At 38.3% G+C, this 20,726-nt stretch overlaps 1 protein-coding gene across 3 annotated transcripts in view; it reads right to left on the reverse strand.

Annotated features, from left to right (window-relative positions):
* dhx9 (DEAH (Asp-Glu-Ala-His) box helicase 9) overlaps positions 1-20,726 on the reverse strand; it is an 89,601-nt gene that overhangs the window by 51,339 nt on the left and 17,536 nt on the right. For 2 of the 3 annotated variants that reach the window (XM_073063282.1, XM_073063283.1), the window contains exons 6-8: positions 19,726-19,874; positions 8,953-8,999; positions 4,602-4,738 (exon numbers count right to left, since the gene is read on the reverse strand). In XM_073063282.1, coding sequence (XP_072919383.1) covers positions 4,602-4,738; positions 8,953-8,999; positions 19,726-19,874 — 333 coding nt within the window. Of the gene's footprint in view, positions 1-4,601; positions 4,739-8,952; positions 9,000-10,440; positions 10,578-19,725; positions 19,875-20,726 lie in introns of those variants that run through there. The other variant, XM_073063284.1, reaches the window with a different exon arrangement.

Consider the following 20,726-nt stretch of genomic DNA (forward strand, 5'->3'; position numbering starts at 1 on the left):
ATTGTGGAGAAATCAAAAGTTGACCATTCTTGTACCTCATCTTCAGGAAACCTTTCTTCTAAATGAACACAAAGACTATTTATAGAAGTCAACAGCAAACTTGTAACTACTGTGACGTTTTCTTCACATTGTTGGCTTAGCAAAACTTTGTCACTCCATGAAACACTGTATCCCAGATACTGCTTTCTTATCTTGTTAATTTTGCCTCACGCAAAATGAAATGAATCAATCGGTGTCAGGCCACTCTTTTGCAGAATCTTGCACAGTGCAGCCAGTTCATCAAAGTTATCACTTAAAACCTGTAAAGTTACGTTGTATGTGATGTTTATCAATTTCTTGTGACAGTATTTAGCGACAGGGTCATTTGACTGATCTCCTTCAAAGTACGTGATCAGTACCTCATAATTTTTTATTATTGCCTGCAATGCAAAGTGTCTAGATAACCATCTGCCTTCATTAAGTGGTCTGAATGCAACAGCTTCATTTTCAGAGGCCTCTGCAATTTCTTTAAATTCGCATCTTTTAACTGCAGATCAAGGAAACTTGTATAGATTGCTCTCATCAAAATTTCAATGTCTCTGATAAGCTTGAATCCTTTCCATGCATCACAAATCCCCAGATCTTCACGGTGTGCTACACAGTGTTGCTGAACTAAGTGTGGAATGTCTTGTTTAAGTCTTGCTGCAACACCATTACATTACTGATGCTCCATCAGACGTAAACATCACCATTTTATGGAGGTCAAGTATCTTCTCTTCATAAAACTGCTTGATCACTGAAACAATAGAAGCATCACACAACTGTAGCTGAACTATTCCACCAATAAAACGTTTTATAAACAGTACAATCTTTAGATCTGAATTTGAAATACAGAATGAGAGATCTGTTGACAGATATGTCTGTGGTTTCATCAACTGCTAACGTGTGAAAATCTGCTGATGCTATTTCTTTAAACATGTCTTTTTGAACAATACAGTCCATAGTCTCTAGAAATTCGAACGCATAATTTTTGCTTCGCCAGCTGTCTGGGAGTTGAACATTCTTTTCCATATATTCATTAATGTGTTGAACTGAATGTAAAGAGTTATTCATTTTAACAGCTAACAATACACTGTCGATAAGAACTTTGATCTCCTCTGGGTTTGATCGTTTTCGCTCTTGCTCATCTGCACTCCACCATAACATGCGTAGCACTCCTGTAACGGGTAATGACGGGTTCTGTTGCCTGAGCTTTTGTACACCGTCCAAATGTGATTTACTTGCCAAATGACGCTTCAAAAAGTCAAGTTTCCAAATATCATCCCATTTCTTTCCACTAGCAAATTCTCCAGCAACTTTCACATCACGACAATACAAACAGATAACTCCAGTTTCCAAATCATACATAAATATTTCTTGTAGCTGAACTTTCATGACCTCATGAGCTTTTGGTGCAGCAGTTTCTACTATTTTGTTAAGCCATTCAACTTTAAACAAATTCGCAGTTCTTTTGCACTTCATGCCCCCTTCGCTTCTTTTGAATTCGACATAATCAATACTTTTTTCAATAAAAACTTAGTAAGCTATCTACAGGATTTGAAACAGATCTTTTAAAACTTTATGACATGAACACTGTCCGCCAAAGATGGCTGCCGCTGTGATGCAGCTGTACAAACGGGAACAGGAAGGTGAGGTGACATAAAGTAATGACGTGCATTGTGGTACAGGTGGCTCCCGTTTTTCGAATGTTCACTTTACAACAGCTCGCTGTTACGAAAGACCTACATTAGTACCTGTTTTCGCTAATCAAAGAGGATGCTCGCTTTTATGAAAAAAAGACGCCTGCTTTATACATGTGTTCACCCCGAGAAAGACTAGCATGCCCGTGAAGTCTTGTATGGGCAGTTGTGTGCGCATACGTGTACATGTTAATAACTCATCAGGGGTGATTGATAAGTTCCTGGCCTGAGGTAGAAGATGAGTTATTAGCTTCAAACTTACTGCATAATCACTCAAAGAGTTGACCTGCATGTGCATGTAACGAGAGCTGTATAACTAATCTCCTTTTACCTTAGGCCACGAACTTATCAATCACCCATCTGTGGATACTTTCTGGAGGTCCAAGATCCGCATGCTCCATAACTGCTGAACTAAGTGTGTAAATGTAGGAGGGGACTATGTTGAAAAATAAATGTACTAGGTTTTCTAAAACTGACTCCTTCTACCTTAGGCCACAAATTTATCAATCACCCCTCGTATAATTAATTACAGTGAAACCCCATTATAACGTGATCGTTTGGGTCCATAAAATGTCACTGCGAAAAAAGCGGGGTCGCACTAAATCAGGGTTCAAGAAAATCAGTGTTCAAACTGACCCAATGTTGACCTAACATCCTAAAACACCTCTATTTTCATCCTATTTGTCCTGGTTTTTGCACATTTACCTTCTGGCAAGTAAATTACCTTTGAATTAAAGAATTCCACGAATAAATCGTTGTTGTTACTGTAGAAATTAAAACACAAATTAATTTTTAGTAAAGTTTTTTAATACACAAAACAATAAAAACATTCAAGAATATTAGCAATCATAATTTACAGTTTATTTCTTTAAAAAGTGATTGAGTTTTCCTTGCTTGAATGTAGCACGTCGCTGGCTCCGAGTGAAATCTAGAACGCTTCTGAGTTAGAGGTTTTTTATGTGGTTTTTTATATGTTTCTCCAATGATCTGCTGGTCAAACTTCTCAGCTTGAGCTTTGAGAATAGGACTGGAAATTGGAAGGCCTTCTGAGCAAGCTTGAACAAACCACTCATACAGGGAGTCATCGAGGCTAAAATCTTTGGCTGTCTTCAGGTGTTTGGCTTTTAGCCCTGCTTCTTCTTCAACTTTGCAAAGTGACGCACGTAACTTTTCTTCATGAAATTTCCAGCCACAAGGTGTTGATTCCGGTATCCCAAGGTCTCATGCAACTCGAGTATGACTTTTAGTCTTGATCGCATCAAGTGCGTGAAGCTCATCTTGCACAGAAAAGGTTTTCTTTTTCTAGCAGTTTGTCCATTTTGAGCAAAAAAAAAGGTCCAATGACTCACACAAAATGCTGGTGGAACACAGCAGGCCAGGCAGCACCTGGTCAAGACCCTTTGTCAGGACTAACGGAAAAAAGAAATAGTAAGAGATTTGAAAGTGGGAGGGGGAGGGAGAGACCCAAAATGATAGGAGAAGACAGGTGAGGGAGGGTTGAAGCCAAGAGCTGGGAAGTTGATTGGCAAAAGGGATACAAGGCTGGAGAAAGGAGAGTACGGATTGACATGGACATGGAGTCCAATGACTCATCGCGTTATATCCGATTTTGCGATAAATCGGGGTGCGTAAGATCGGGGTTTCACTGTACTACATTATTTTAGGTAACTAACCTTTTGTGCACACATTAATTTCCTTTGTACGCTGGTTGAAAAATGTGTATGCGCGCGCACACGCACACAGCTTAGTGGGAGCATAGTTTGTTACCCTTTCAAAAAATTCTATCAAAAACAGTACCACTCAAAACTATTCTTTCAGTAGTTTTTTTGATATGCAATTTGTAGGAATATTAAAGTTTTACAGTCCAAATAATACTGTGTGTGCATTAGGACATCACAAACTTGATTTCAGATGGGTTTTGAAACACAATTAGAGAACTACAAGGATTAGAATACCTGCTGGCAAACACGTTATTTCAAACTATCAGATTTGGAACAAAAGTAGGAAGTGCTGGAAATAAACTAGTAAAACAGTAATTGTGGAAGAAGCAATTAACATTTTGGTTCCAGAATCACGTGCTAATCTTGATGCAAAATCCCCGTAATGGTTTTCCTTCCAGATGTTGCCTAATGTTTAAATGTTTCTAGCATTTTTTGTTTTTGGATCTGATTTTGAGCATTAGTTTTTTTTCAATCATTTTCTTTTACTGCTTAGATCTGGAATTTTTCATTGCTCATATTCCTCAGCAAAGGTAAATGATGTGTTGTACTTAATGCAGAAAAGCATTAAATTGCACAACTACTTCCAAGAATGTTCTTGAAGCCAAGACAATACCATTCATTTTCCCAATCACATCAATACTCTCATTAAGGGACAAACTGTTAAATGGCATAATGTTCCATGTGTTGAGCATCTTCCAAAATCTTGTCCCTATAGCATTCTTCATGTGTGAATCTTGATAAATTCAGATACCTTCCCTTTTCCCATTCTCATTCAAAATTCACATTTACATGAGCAACTGAATAATGACCAAGAACAGAAATATTAATTCCATTCCTTAGCTGAGAGCAATCAAAGCACAGTTGCAGTGCCTCTCCAAATGAAAATCTAACACAGCTGAGTCCAAGAAATCTGGGATGTAATTTCCTTGATCTGCTCAAATGAACATTGTAAGTGTAGAAGGAAAAATTTACAGGGGTTAAATATTGTAATTATTATATTTATGGTTACATTAGAGGATAATTTACAAAGCTATCTAACTGTTCAGCATAGAAGGAAAATTTGATGAACAAATATTTAATCCTTATTGTAAATTGCTACATTTTTCCCAAATAGTATTATACACAAGTAATCTTACTGCATGCAAGTCATCAAGTTACTTACTTTCTCTGTCTCTTTCTTTTTTGTATGCCCAGTGAAAGCTTCAAACACTCCTAGATGGTAAAGCTGTCGGACCAATGACAGTGCACATGATTGTGCAGCCAGTTTCTTGTTTGAACCATGTTCACGGGCTGTGATTTCTAAAGGAAGGGAATGATACATTTACAAATTCAGCATGCATTGCTTATTTTTAATTATTCAGATTTCTCAACCTATTAGCTCAATAAAAGGCTGATTAAGAATCATGTCAGATTACAATTCTCTGATATCTCATCACCTGCTGAGTTACTTGGTGCCTAGTTTTCTGACTTCAGGTATACTTGAATACACAACTTCAAAAACACATTTTAGAATGTGGTGGTGACAAGCAAGAAGAGTTAATTTTAAAAATATATTAATTTACAGGATGTGGACATAACCAGCTAAAGCCAGCATTTATTGTCCATCTCTAGTTGCCCTTGAGAAGGTGGTGATGAGCTGCCTTCTGAGATGTAGGCACATCCACAGTGTTGCTAGGGAGGGAATTCCATGATTTTGACCCACCTGGAACTTAATTTTCAACCATCACGTTGATCATTATTAGTGGACAGGCGGGTGGCTAATGTTATTCCTTTACTTTAAGAGCAACTGGTATACACCAGTAGGCCTAAGATCTGTGGTAGGTAATTATGAGAGGATTTTGACTGATAAGATATGCACACGTTTAGAAAGACACCTCAACAATTTAAGTGACTTTTTTTAAAAAAGTAACCAACGTGGTCAATGGGGGCAAAGTGTTAAACTTCAGTAAAACTTTTGGTAAGGTTCTACATGGTAGACTGCTGTGGAAAATTAGACCAAATGGATCCAGGCAGAGCTAGCTAACTAGATACACAATTGGCTTTATGAAGCAGGTGGTGATGGTGGAAATTTTTTTTTGAATTGTAAGCACATGATTAGTGCTGTTCCATTTAGGTCAGTGCTGGGCCGATTGTTGTTTGCCATCTACATCAAGTTTTGGATGAGAATGCACAAGACACACAAATCTGCAGATGATTCTAAATTAGGTGGTGGTGTAGACAATGAAGATTGTTAGCAAGGTCAACTGAGCAATCTTGGTAAACTGGGCAAGTTGGCCAAGGAATGACAAATGGAGTTTAATTGTGCTAAGTGTGAGGTGTTGCATTTTGGGAAGAAAAATTAGGTTAGGAGCTTTAAGGCCCTGTGGAGCAATCCAGGAATACAATACATGGGTCCCTGACATTGGTGCCACAGGTAGGGGAATGTCTTTGGCATGCGGTACTTCATGTGTCCGAGGACAATGAACTCTTCTTCAGTCACCTCCGTCTCCGAGCCTACTTCTTTAGCAAGGACACCCCACCCCAGACTAATGCCACCTTCTCCCGTTTTCAACTCTCTTCTTACCTATCCTATTCTGGTCTTCAGCCCAGTCTGGATACTTTCATCTCTAACTGCTGACAAGACATCAACCGTTCTGACTTCAACACTCCCCCCTCATATTTGAAGCTCATTCCCTCAAAATGCACTACCCTCCACTCTCCCTGCACCAATCACAAACTCACCATCAAATCTGTAGACAAGTGGAGTCCTGGTACAACCTGGCAGCCCGACCTCTATCTTGCTGAGACCAGGCAGCAACTTCCTTTATACTCCCATTGAAAAAGATCCCACTCAGGAATAGAAGGCCATTGTCTCCTGCACTATCACCAACCCCAATGGATCTCCCATCCATTGCCATCAACCTCATAGTTCCCTTATACTACACTACTCCTTTCTACTTCCTACCCAACATCCACAAACCTGACTGCTCCTGCTCCACTGAACACTTGTCCGAACACCTCAACTGCTTTTTATCCCCCTTGGTTCAGTCTCTATATAAGTGACACTTCATATGCTCTCAAACTCTTCATTCATTTTTAAGTCCCTGGCCCTGATTGCCTCAATTTCATTATGGATGTCCAGTCCCTATACACTTCTATCCCCCATTTTCTGCACTTCTTTCTAGACAGCAGACCTAACCAGTTTCCCTCTAGCACTTCCCTCCTACATCTGGCAGAATCGATCCTCACCCTCAACAACTTCTTTCAGCTCTTCCCACTTCCTCCAAAGGTACACTCACATGGGCACCAGCAATCTCTAACTTTTCGCTGGTTACTTGGAAGAAGTTCTCCCCCCCCCCCCCCTTCTCTCATTTCCCATTCTGGCTCTCCTCATATATCCCATCCCTTCTCACCGGCTTCCCTCTGGTGCCTCTCCTCCTTCCCTTTCTCCCATGGTTCACTGTCCTCTCCTATCAAATTCCTTCTTCTTCAGCCTATCCACCTGTTCCACCAGTTCAACTTGTTCCACATATCACCTCCCCTTCTCACCTACCTAACTGGCCCCTCATCTGGTTTCATTTATCCTAACTTTCTTGTACTCCTTCCCCTTTCCCCACCTTATTCTGGCTTCTTCCCCCTTCCTTTCCAGTCCTGATGAAGGGTCTCAGCCCAAAATGTCAACTGTTTATACTTCTCCATGGATGCTGACTTCGCCATGCATTTTCTTTTTGTTGCTCCGATTTGCCAGCATCTGCAGAATCTCCTGTGTTTATGATTGAGTATAGAAGTTGGGATGTTATGCTGCAATAATACAAGATGCTGCTGGGGTGGCATTGAGAGTTTTGACCACCCTGCTATAGAAAAGATGCCATTAAGCTGAAAAGAATGCAGAGTAGATATTTGAGGATGCGGTTGGGAGAGCTGAGAGAGATTAGGATTTGATTCATTAAAGTGTAGGGTAATGAAGCACAGTCTTAGAGGTGCATAAAATCATGAGGTGGTGTCAATCTTTTTCCCAGGGGTTAGGGACTCGCTTAGATGACAATCTTGGTTGGCATGAACCAGTTGAGCTGAAGGGCCTATTTTTGTATCGTATGATTCTATGACAATACAAAAAAGTTACATTTTTTTCAAAATATATAGCAGCTGTCTTACTAAATGTTGAATGTTAAACATATAATTATGTACTAGTTAACCTTACAGTGTGTTTTACCTGCATTGGCTTACAGCAGCTTGTTTTATAAAATCAGTCATAAGGACATTTTGTGGTTATCATTTGATTATTGGAAGTGATTGACAAGGATGCAATATAATTAGTAAGTTGGCGCTCTAAATAGACTGACCAGTGAATGGAAGCTTGACGTGCTTTGTAATCTTATGCATCTAGTAGAACAGAATATTGAAAAAAGTGTACAGAAAAAGCACGCGTTTCTTATTTTGGAATTCTCCAATGCCAAATAAATACTGACATGAAGTTGTCCGGACCAAAATCCAAAGACACTTCAGGAAACCAATCCTGAATTGGATGATGGTTGGAACCGAGAAGATTTTGTTCCTGGATCAGAATGTTTCCAATTACTTGGGTTATCACATGGTTTCCTGTTTCATTTGCTAGTGCCTCATGCCACTGTGGAACAGATACACTCACATTTATGATAAACCCCTATCAAAATTCCACCTTAAAACAAAATCTGCTAACTAAGATAAATTATGGATCAACAGTATAAAATCTCCCTCCAACAATATTCTCATCTTCAAGTTACTGGTGCTTAGAAAAACATTTTCTCAACAGAGTATACCTGAGTATTCCTTCCCAAATTCCAGACCTCAGGATTACTCCTGATATTATGCTAATCATGGGCAATTTATTCTGTTGGGCAGTTTCCAATTTTAAACTTATTAAAGAAAAGTTGCTATTAAATACCTCAGCACTTAAAGAACAAAAGAATAAGACAACAAGAACTCATAGTTATATACTAATGTTTATCAAGTTTGGCAAAACATCCTTATTGCAAATTGGTAATCATCTCAAAATACGGTATATGTTTTTTTATATTAACCTCTTTTAGCACAACGCTATTACAGCTCGGGGCACCTGAGAGTTTGGAGTTCAACTCCAACGTCATCTGTGAGGAGTGTTTAAGTCCTCCCTGTTGAATATGTCTTTAGACCGTGGGAGGAATTTCTCTGGGTGCTCCAGTTTCCTCCTACAGTCTAAAGACGTACCACTTCATAGGTTAACTAGTCACTAAATTGTCCCAAGATTAGGCTAGAGTTAAATTAGGATTTGTTGCGCGGCACAGCCCAAAGGGTCACAGGGGTCTATTCCACACCGTATCCTATCTTTATTGAAATTAAAACTTCTAAATTGCCTTGTGACAATATTCTCCCAGTTTCATCTCAACATGTTTCATTTGTTAATACAGAAGCTCAAGTCCTTTTGGAACATTTATACAGCAGTCAAGCCCAAATCATCCCTTATTTTAATAGTTCCATGCAAACTTCACCATCAAAAGCTGTTCACATCTACTTACTTCTTCCCAGCTGTCTCACGTGAATAGTCATCTCTGCAATAAAACTCCTGCAATGACATGCACAACATCAAATTAACTCCATCATTTTAGTACTTACACATTATTGGCATTACCAAAATGTGCATTATTGTGTGGGGTTTTTACATGACATTTTGATTAAGGGGAATAGATCTGAATATCTTTAAATTAGTAGTTTAATGAAGGAGACATGGAAGGTTCTTGCTGAACTTCTCATTTCAGAGAAGGATACGGTCTCAGATTTTTAAGGGAGGTTTAACACATCCAATGTATTCTATCCTTTAGTAAACCAGATCAAATCCAAAACAAGCAAAACCAATTTCAATGAAGTATAAGAAATATTTAGGATACTGTACAATAGATGGCGCTATTGACACAAAAGGTAATTAAAGTTGAAATGTTTAAACTCTTAACTGCCCTCAAGGTGACTTTCTAATTTGAAATATGGAATTAGGAAGAAAATCCAGGGATAAGCCAGTTATAAACACTAAGGGGATAGCTGTGTGTAACATTAGTAGAACCTTCAGTATATAGCTACCATTCAATGTAAAATTATTGAAAAGCATAAAGGAAATTTGATCCACAAATAAAAACAAAAATCAGCTTTTTTGAACTTGGATCAAATATATTATTAGCTGTATTTTGAAATACATTTTAAATGTCCAATGCACAGCCTAGTGCTGTTGTACATTACAGTGAAATACAGCAGATTCCATAATGCTGATACTTGTCTCTTGTAAAATGAAAGCAGCTGTTTTCATTTGGGTGTAGAAGTATTTAATAAACTCTGTAAGTTTTTGAGAATCCATGTTTTCTTTAAGCTGGATAACTGATGTAGTGAATAAAAGAAAACTAACCAGAAAACACTGAGTTTGTACTATGTACTTTTACTACTGGTGCTCAAAACTTTGCAGGCATAATAATTCGGAAAAAAATTGTCCATTAACCTACATAATCAATTAATAAAGACTTAAATTATAAATACAAGCTTTAAAACATGCAGACAAAAAATAAAATTATGATAGAGAAATTAGGTTCATAAAGAATTTCTTAATTAAGTTGCTACAACCCATCACTTAACAAAATGTCAGTGGGACAAATATTAGAAAAACACATTCATCACTTACTATGAAATGAAAAGTCTTGTAACATTGACGATAGCATTTTATAAGTGATTAATTTCAACTACATATTAGCATTCAATTGGAAAACTGTTGTGCTGGAACTAGTTTCCTTTCCAGAAAATCTCATCTAAGAATTAAAGATGGTATTGTCTTAATATTCAAATGCTCCATACTTTATACATATGCACTGATCGACAAGTTTTAGTCATGCAGCTCAGAATACAGCCAATTATGTGCCCAAAGAGTTAATTTTCAATTTATTGCTCAATCCAGGAATCTAGTTCTTGGTACACACAGTTTTCATTGATATGTAACATGCATTTTTTTTAAAATCTGTCCAACTCACTTCTGATCCTATATTTGGTCAACTGAGATCAAGCACTGCAACTTCACGATTCAGAGCAGCCTGTTTATAGGCCCAATATCGACCATTCTTGGATGCCAGTATGTTTCTCTGCCAAGCTCAAAATAAAGTTCCAATCTCCATCAGCCCTAGGTCCCCCAGAATACCTACAGGAAAAGTGACACCAGAAATCAATAGCTGTGTATGATTGCTACAACCATCATTCCTACAATGGAAGGATACCATGTGACAGCTTAGTGCAGCCTAAGCAACGTCACATGTTTGCAAAAGAGATTTCTGGTGTCACCACACTCCCATGAGAAATTAAACAAAGGAGCGACAGGTTTGTCACTTTAATCCAGAAAATTTATATCAACATACCTGCTGCATAATAAACTATAATTTAGTAACTCAGTAAATACTGCACCTTATTAAAGCATATCTCTGAAACTTTACCCCAATAGGTTTTTACAAATAATTTATAATGATTTTAAGTTAGGAAATATTGGAAATACTCAGCAGATCAGGAAGCATCTGTGGAAAGAAAGATAATTAACTTTTCAGATTAATGACCATCTATCAAACTGGAAAAGTTAGAAATTTGTTTAAAGATGCAGATGTGGTGAAGAAGAATAGGGATGCGATAAGGAAAGAAAAGATTGGCTGGGTGACAAGAAATTAAATAACGATTAGGGATGAAAGGGAAAAATAAAGGGATCATAAATGGTATATCAAAATAATTTGATATTACTAAAGCTAAATACAATGAATAGAACACAGAATAGTGCAGCCCAATGTCTGTGCTGACCATGAAGGTCAATTAGTACAGCTGAATTATACTAATCTTACCTGTCTGCATATGATCCATACCCTTTATTCCCTGCACGTTCAAATACCTGTCTAAAGAACCTCGTAAATGTTACTGTTATACAGTATCTACAGTGGTATTAGAAAGTTTGTGAACCCTTCAGAATATTCTCTCTTTCTGCATAAACCATGACCTAAAATGTGATCAGATCTTCACGCAAGTCCTAAAAACAGTTAAGAGAACCCAGTTAGACAAAAACACAAAAACCATTATACTTGTTCATTTACTTATTAAGAAAAATGATCCAATTTGCATATATTTGTTGGAAACATTAAATGAACCACTAGAATTATCAGTTCATTTAAAGGCAAAATTAGAGTCAAGTATTTCAATCAATGAGATGACAATCAGGTTTGAGTGTGGGAAACCTTGCCCTATTTAAAGAACATAAACCTGGGTCTTCACTATCAAAGTATGATCTTCACCACACAGGTTTTTGGAAGTTTGTCATGCCTAGATCAAAAGGGAATTCCGAGGACCTCAGAAAAAAAAAACTGTTGATGCTCAGCAAGCTGGAAAAGGACACAAAACCATTTCTAAAGGTTTGAGGCCACCAATCCAGGCAGATGGTGTACAAACAACACCATTTTTACTCTCCCCAGAAGTGGTCGACCTACAAAAATCACTCCAAGAGCAAGGCGCATAATACTCCAGGAGGTCACAAAGAAACCCAGGGTAACATCTAAGGAGCTACAAGCCTCTCTTGCATTGGCTAATGTCAGTGTTCATGAGTCAACCAGAAGTCAAACACTGAACAACAAATGGTGTGCATAGCAGGATTGCAGAGAGAAAGCCACTACTCTCCCAAGAACATTGCTATCCATCTAAGACCACATGGATAAGCCAGAAGGCTACTGGAAGAATGTTCTGTGGACAGTGAATCAAAATAGAATTTCTTGGCTTAAATCAGAAGCATTATGTTTGGCGAAAAGCAAACAATGCATTCCAGCACAAGAATCTCACCCCATTTGTGAAACATGGTGGTGGTAGTGCCATGGTTTGAGCCTGCTTTGCTGCCTTGGGACCAGGATAGCTTGCTGTCATTGATGGAATTATAAATTCTGACTTGTACCAGCAAATTCTATAGGAAAATGTCAGGGTATCTGTCCATGAACTGAACCTCAAGAGAAAGTGGGCCACGCAGCAAGACACAACCCCAAAAAATGGTTAAAGCAGAAGAAATTTCATGTTTTGGAATGGCTGAGTCAAAGTCCTGATCTTAATCCTACAGAAATGTTGTGGAAGGACCTAAGCAAGCAGATCATGCAAGCAATCCCACCAACATCCCAGAGTTGAAGCAGTTTTGCAAGCAGGACTAATCAACAGTTACCAGAAATGTTTGGCTAAAATTATTGCTGTACAAGGGAGTCATAGCAGTTACTGAAAGCAAAGGTTCACATACTTTTTCCAATAAATACATGTAATATTGCATCATTTTTCTCAATAAGTAAATGAAAAGTGTAATGTTTTTTTGATTGGTAATTCTTTATCTAGTTTTAGGACAAGTGAAGATCAGATCACATTTTAGATCTTATTTATGCAAAAAAAAAATTCTGAAGTGTTCAAACTTTCTAGCACCACTGTACTTCACCCACAACCCCAGTAGCACATCCCCAGGAACCTAGTCTCTGTGTAAAGAAAATTGTCTCGCACATTTCCTGTCACTCCTTTACCTAATTTCCTCCTCTTATGTTAAAGCCATGCTCTCTGGTCTTTGACATTCCACATGGAAAAAATAAAATCCTTGTTTTCTGAAGTTCCAAACATTCTGATTTTGTCCAGCTTCACCTTATACTAATACACTCTTATCCCAGCAACATCTTGGTGAACCTCCTCCAAAGTCTCCACAAATTTCTTGTAATATAATAAGACTGCATACAACACTCCAAATGTGGCCTAACTAAATTTTTATAAAGCTGTGACACTACTTCTATATTCAATCCCCCAATTTATGAAGGCATTTTCACCCACTCCACTTGCGTTGTGAGTTTCAGACAGACATAGATATAAATTCCGAGATTGCTCTGTACATCAATGCTCCTAAGGGCAGTGTAATTTCCTGTAGACTTTCCCTTACATTTGACCTTGAAAAGAGCAACACTTCACACTTGTCTTGATTAAACTCCATCTGCCACTTCTCTGTCCACCTCTTCAACTAATCTACAGTTAATGTACCTTTGAAAACCTTCACCATCCATAACTCCATCAATTTTTGTGATGTCCACAAACCTACTAATCACCCCAATCACTAATTTATATTTCACTTCATTTAGAAATACAGCAGGGGTGGGGGGTAGGGAGTGAGAGTGAGAGAGAGAAAGACAGTGTGAGTGAGAGAGTGAGAGTGAGTGAGTGAGTGAGAGTGTGAGAGAGTGAGTGTGTGTGTGTCTGTGTGTACACACACAATGAACCCATGCACACAACCTCTATTTTTCCTTTATTTTGCTTTCTTTTTGCACTGTGTATTTTAACTGCAATTTAGTTTTTTCATATTGTACTGCAATGTACTGCTGCCACAAATCAACATATTTCATATGTCAGTGATTATTAAATCTGATTCTATGTGCATAACACGAAACATTCATTAAGTCACACATGAACCCACTTCTACATCTCCTTTCCAATACACTGATAGTTGCATCAAACTGAACAAGGAATCAAATTTATTGCTAATTTCCGCTCTTGCTCACCTTCACATATTCTTCCATTTTTTTGTTTCTTTGACTTACTACTATTATCCAATAAGTTTTCAGATTCAATGATGAATTCAACAATTTCAGATAATGAGCATTTCTATTTTATATTTCCAGCTAAGTATTTTACTTTGGTAATTTCAGGTGATACTGGTTTTCTAAATGCATTTTCTCAGTTAACCTTGTTTCTTTACTTGTTCCATTACTACCCTCTTCACTTATAAATCACCTCTTTCATTTCTCTTGAGGTTTGTTGCCTTACCCACTTCCCCAGCATCTTAAAACTTCATTAAGTCTAACTTTTCAGCATTCAGCTTGAAGGTCATCAATCTGACACAAAGTATTTCCAGTATTTTTTCATTTTTGCTTCATGCCTCTGGCATCAATAATATGTTTCCCTTACTTGTTGTCAGAACATTTTGCACTTTCTATGCCACCAAAGAACAAATTTTGTAACCTACTGAGAGGAGAAGCAGAAATACTAACCATTGTAACCTATAAAAATTCGAGGATCATATTTGTCAGCAGACTTCTGCTGCTTGGCTCAGGAAAGTCATAATATTACAATCCCCCCCCCCCCCCCCCCACATCCCCGGGGATGTCACCTGGATGCACTGCAACAGTAAAGGTTCGCTGATTATTCTCCCCAATTTGCAGATGTTCACTGCAATATACAACTTTTCTTAGCATTCATAGGGGTACCTAGCAATTACCCCCTAGAAAGCTGTATACAACAAGGCAGGCTGGCTGAGAAACATACTGGTATCATAACCATGACAAGCAAACAGAAATTTTCACAGGTAAGACGTTATATTATTTTTCATTAAAATTTAATTTAAAAACTTTATACTGGCTTTGACACATCAGTATGAAATATATTCTCCTGCTCTGCTCCTCTGGAATAGAATTTAAGAGAAACATACTACGACAAATCCTTTTGAGTTCAATTATCAGTACATTTAATCCTAATGTTTTCATACCGACGTACTCAAAATCTAGTAAAAAAATAATTTCCATTAATGGGTTTGAAGGCATTGCTGACAAAGCCAGCATCTGTTAACCATCCTTTACTGCCTTGCAGGAGATGATTAGTCATCTTCTTAAACTGCCACAACCTTTCTGGTAAAAGTAATAAGAGTAGATCAGTATTTGTATACAGAAAAAAAGAGCTGAAATTTCAGCTCACAGACCCTTCAATCAGAAATCTGACCTGAAGTGTTACTCTTTGCTGTCTCCAATATTGATTGAAAATAGCATTTTCTACTTAAATTTCAGACTCCCAGTATTTTCTGTTTTTTAATTTCAAATTTCTAAGTGTTCTGATTATCTAAATGTTCTTCGATAGGGTGTTCCAGTATTTAAGTCAGGACAACGTATGACTAAGAGAGAGCAACCTATGTGAGTCAACAAACAACCCACAAGCCCCTGCCTCTGACCTGCAGGAATGCTTGAGTCAGCTGAATGTCAACAGTAGCTCTTCAACCCAAGTATTAAATTTAAGTGAAAATAATAAGTAATTAATGTAACATAAATAATAAAAATCTATTATAGAACAGTTCCTTAAGATTACAAATTGATTCAACAAAACCAATGTGACTAACTACATTCCCTATTCTACGTTCATTTAGCATTATAAACTTTGTGTTATATTAACCTTCCACACGTAATAGTTCAATTATATTTAGTGAGGGTGCCAGGACCAGTAGATTTGCCACAACCAACCTCAAAAGCTTGTATTTTTTCTGGCCCTTTGAGCTGCCATTTTCTTTGGCATTCCTCTTGATGATCATTACATACCATTGTGCGGCATGATAGGAAGTCAGTCAGAGAGTTCTCAAGTCTTTTTTGCACTTAATATACGTTATTACTGTGGCACTACAACTGTCTAGAAGCTTATTTACACATCTATCCATTTTTGCTGAGGTACAGTTGAAATCAATTAGGCAAAATAAAGAAATATTTAGTTTGCCCTTTAGTAACTAACCTGTAGTTACATCTAAACAAATCTGCAAGAAATAAATCAACCTTAAGACAGTTACACAACCAAGTGCCAGTTGATAATTAAGAAATACAAGAAACTCATGCAATTTAATGAAAATATATTTTCATAATATCATTAACAGTTCACCTCAACTCCCCTTACATAAAAATAATTTAAAAGTGGTGTCACTTTTATAACAACAAGAAACAATCTGCTTTACTTTTGGAATATTAAATTCCAGGGTTTTAAATGCAAAATGAAGCAAACATGAGGCATTAAGTATGAATTGGCATTGGTAGATGAGGGAACAAAATTATAAGATATAACAGTAAGTGATCAATTAGTAAGTCCCTCCATAATTCCCTTGTCCATTTGTCCCTCCTCACTAATCTCCCTCCTGGCACATGTCCTACAAGTGACAGTCATGCTACACCTGCCCATTCACCTCCTCCCTTACCTCCATTCAGGGCCCCAAACAGTCTTTCCAAGTGAGGCAACATTTCACCTGCAAATCTGTTGGGGACCACTATTGTATCTGACACTCAGATGCGGCCTCCTCTATAATCTTGAAACCTGATATAAATTGGGAGTCTGCTCGGTCAAGCAAGTCCAGTTCATCACCAAAAGCAGAATTTCCTACTCCCATTCTTGTTTTAACATGTTGGTCTACGGCCTCCGCTTTTCCCACAAAGAGGCTACTCTCAGGGTGGAGGAGCAATACCTCATATTCCATCTAGATAGCCTCCAACCTGAAGACATGAACATTGATTTCCCCTTCCATTATTTTTTTTCCTTCCCTCTTCTTCTATTCCCCACTCTGGCAACTTAGGTCTTCTCCTCACCTGTATATAACCTCCCCTCCTTCTTCCCTTTCTCCCATAGTCCACTCAGATTCATTCTTCTTCAACCCTTTACCTTTCCCACCCACCTGACTTCATCTATCACCTTCCCACTTGTCACCCTTCCCCTCCCCCCTTTTTATTTTGGCATCTTCCCCCTTCCTTTCTAAACCTGAAAAAGGGTCTCAGCCTGAAGTATCAACTGTTGGCAACACGAGTGAATCTGCAGATGCTGGAAATAAATAAAAAACACAAAATGCTGGCAGAACTCAGCAGGCCAGACAGCATCTATGGGAGGAGGTAATAACGACGTTTCGGGCCGAAACCCTTCATCAGGAGTGAAGTAATATGGGATGGTCGAGGGGGGATAAGAAGTGGGGGGAGGGATAAAGTAGAGAGCTGGGAAGTGATAAGCTGGAGGGAAATGGGCTGGGGAAGGTGGAGAATTATGGGAAATAAAAGAGAAAGAAAGGTAGGGCTGGGGGGAGAGATTATAGTGAGGGGGGAAAAGAGAGAAACAGAACCAGACTAAAATAATAGATAGGGATGGGGATAAGGGTGGGGGGCAGGGGTATCAACGGAGGTCAGTGAGTTGGATGTTCATGCCGGCAGGAAGGAGGCTACTGAGGCGGGAGATAAGGTATTGTTCCATTGACCTGCGTGTGGCCTCATCTTGACGGTAGAGGAGGCCATGGACAGACATGTAGGAATGGGAGTGGTTGATTCATTTCCATAGATGCTGCCTGACTTGCTGAGTTCCTCAAGCATTCTGTATGTGTTGTAACGGAAAGCAGACTTTTACAGACTGAGATGCAAGAAATTATACTCAGGAAAATATAAGGAAATTACACAAACATTTAGCAACAGACTTTATGGAATAAAGCACTGTCTCAAGATGGTGCTGTAAGTGGTGACTCTTTGCATGCAGCTCCAATAGGAATCATCACCATGGATACAGTACTTCAGTAAAGCAACATATTTTTAAGTCATTTTTGAAAATCTATTGATCCTCAAATTTGATGGACCCCAGACAGCAGAGTCAGATCGCGAATGCCATTCTCCTTTAAGAAAACCGAAGCAGAGAAGGCCACATTGAGCGACAGGTACGATTGAAATGCGGAGGCCTCAAGACTCCCACTCACGACTACACATTCTCTATAAAATTAAAGACAGAGCAAGATTGCAGTACGAGAGGGATATCGAGGACTGTTATACACTTGGCCTCACAGAAACATGGCTAATCCTGCCTTTTCACTGCAGTGCTGCAGCCTGATGGCTTCACCATTCACTATAAAGATTTTTTTTTAAAGAGAATCAAAGGATACAAACAGAAATAAACTATTATATTACACAATGACAGATCAAGCACAGGGAGCCACGTGGCCTACTCTGTGACTCTATTTTTTAATGATACACTCCTAAATTGGTTGAGGCATGTTGGCTAGAATATTTTACACCCATCTTAAGATTCATTCTGGGTCTTGCACAATAGTTCATCCAAAATGTCCATCCCATCAGCACTCTCGTAGTACGGCAAAGTTCTCACAAAGAAAATAAATCTCTGGAATGGAATGTCAAACTACTCTCCTAATAACAAAGTAAATGAGTTAGCAGAGAACTGATTATGACAATTATAAACATGCAGTTCTTAAATTCTTAAGAATATGCAGAACAGTTATCTTCTGCATGTAAATGGAAAACAATAAATATAACATACAGTCGGCCCTCCTTATCCGCAAGGGATTGGTTCTGGGACCTCCTGCGGATACCAAAAAAAATGCAGATGCTCAAGTCCCTTATTTAAAATGACGTAGTATTTGCATATAACCTACGCACATCCTCCCATATACTTTAAATCATTAATCGATTACTTATAATACCTAATACAATGTAAATGCTATGTAAATAGTTGTTACACTGTCTTGTTTAGGGAATATTGACAAGCAAAAAAAACTGTACATGTGCCTCTCACTCACAATACAAACAGCGAATGAACGAGACACTGATTCTCCTGTGATCTTTACATTCTTGAGGCTGTAGCGCTTTACGTAGCCAGCCAGCCATCCCTTACTAGCCTTAAACTCTTTTCTCCCACTTTCATCAACCCCGTCACAGTAGTGCTCATAGAGACTAAGAGCTTTTTCACATATAATTTGGCCATTGACAGGGATATGCTTCTGTGACGTCCTCTAGCCACATACTTAATGCTTTCTCAGTCTTCGCAAGCACTTTATCATGAACCACAGAGACCATTTTTGCCATTGTAGGGGCAGCACTAACATTTCCAAGAATTCCAGCTTCTTTCTGTTTTATTGTGCGAATGCTCAATTCGTTCTTACCAACCTTACGGCCCACTTCAGAAAGTGACATGCCACTTTTCAAAAGATCTAATATTTCTACTTTCTGGGCGAGAGATAGCACTTTATGCACCCTCTTAGCTTTTGAGGAATTGCTTTGACCACCTAATTGCTTTTTAGGAGCCATTTTTTCACAGGAACAAAGTAGTGAACGAACTAGATGCGTGGCGAACAATGCTCAAGCAACGAGTGCTGGTAGAGCACTTCCGGGTTTTCTCGATTCGCGGTTGGTTGAATTCACGCATGTGGAACTCGCGGATAAGGAGGGCTGACTGTAGTTACTTTTAAATTTTTGATCCAATCATTCAGCTTAGTTAACTTACATGGATGTATTAGTTATTCATCTCTATAGATTCCTTTAAACAGATTAATTCTATCTGAATCAAAGCAAGACAATTAGCACCATCTTCAATATGGACAAGTTGACATTAGATGTACTGCGTCTATCACAGAAACCCAATCTGATGAATTTTGCATGAAATGAAAGCTTTGAATATGAATAATGTAGAATTACTCAAATTGGTTACCCCACAACCAAAATATAGCAAACCTGTTGTGATCAGGTCCCACTTGAGAATATTTATAGTCAGCTTGAATCTTCTCTTTTTGGAAGAACTGGTTGAGTTGAGCCTTGGAATTTTCAAGCGTCCAGTTACCATGAAGACCAGCATTTAAATCCAAGCCTTCCGACTCCAGAGTCTAGGAAAAATTAAGTTCTGTTTTAGACGTGCACAAAATAAAGAAAGACAAAACAAAAAAAAACCAAAAATTTAACATAAAGATAAAATAAGTGATAACCTTTTAACAATAGCATAAAAAGTCAAAAATAAGTTCTTAATTTGCATGATAAAAGAAAATATAAGGTACTATGGGATACATCAATGGAACAAGAGAGAAAAAAAAGTTATCTGCTTCCCTTTCCACAGAAAAACCCAGTCCTGCTAAGTATTTTTGGCAATTTTTAATTTTACTTCAGATTTCTAATATCTGCAATATTTGATGAACTAGTCTCAACGTACAGTATACCTAAGCAAGGAAAAGCATCAGACGAAGTCGGTCACTGGCCCATGCTTTCATTTATGCTTATTCATGCATAGTCAAATCTGAATTTGTCTCTGTGCATTGCAAAATATCTTTGCCAGTAAGATGGTGATGTGTTCAGTTGCAGCAGTGACACCGGATCCAATCAAAGCCGTATTTGTTCGTCCTGTATGACTGTTACATTTGCAATTCACTGTTGGATACTAAGAGCAACAAGTACTGCAGGACTATCCCATCAGCGAGCTGTTCGATAACGACAGAGCTGGACTTAATGTGTACTGTTGTTGTTTTGTCACCTGGACTTGTTGCGTACCATTTTGCCAAGAAGCTGTGCGATCCAACAAATGGAGTGAGTAATTGTCTTTGATTTTTTTTTATTGTGATCACTAGGTTCCGTTGGTAATGTAGAATACTGCAAGTCCAGACTACTGAAGAGACCAAAAACCGGGGACCGCACTGCATTAGTTGTGGTGAGAACTAGAGAGAAGCCGCAGTTTCACCAGTTGTAGC

This window comes from Hemitrygon akajei, chromosome 12, assembly GCF_048418815.1.
Source record: "Hemitrygon akajei chromosome 12, sHemAka1.3, whole genome shotgun sequence".
Lineage (NCBI taxonomy): Eukaryota > Metazoa > Chordata > Chondrichthyes > Myliobatiformes > Dasyatidae > Hemitrygon > Hemitrygon akajei.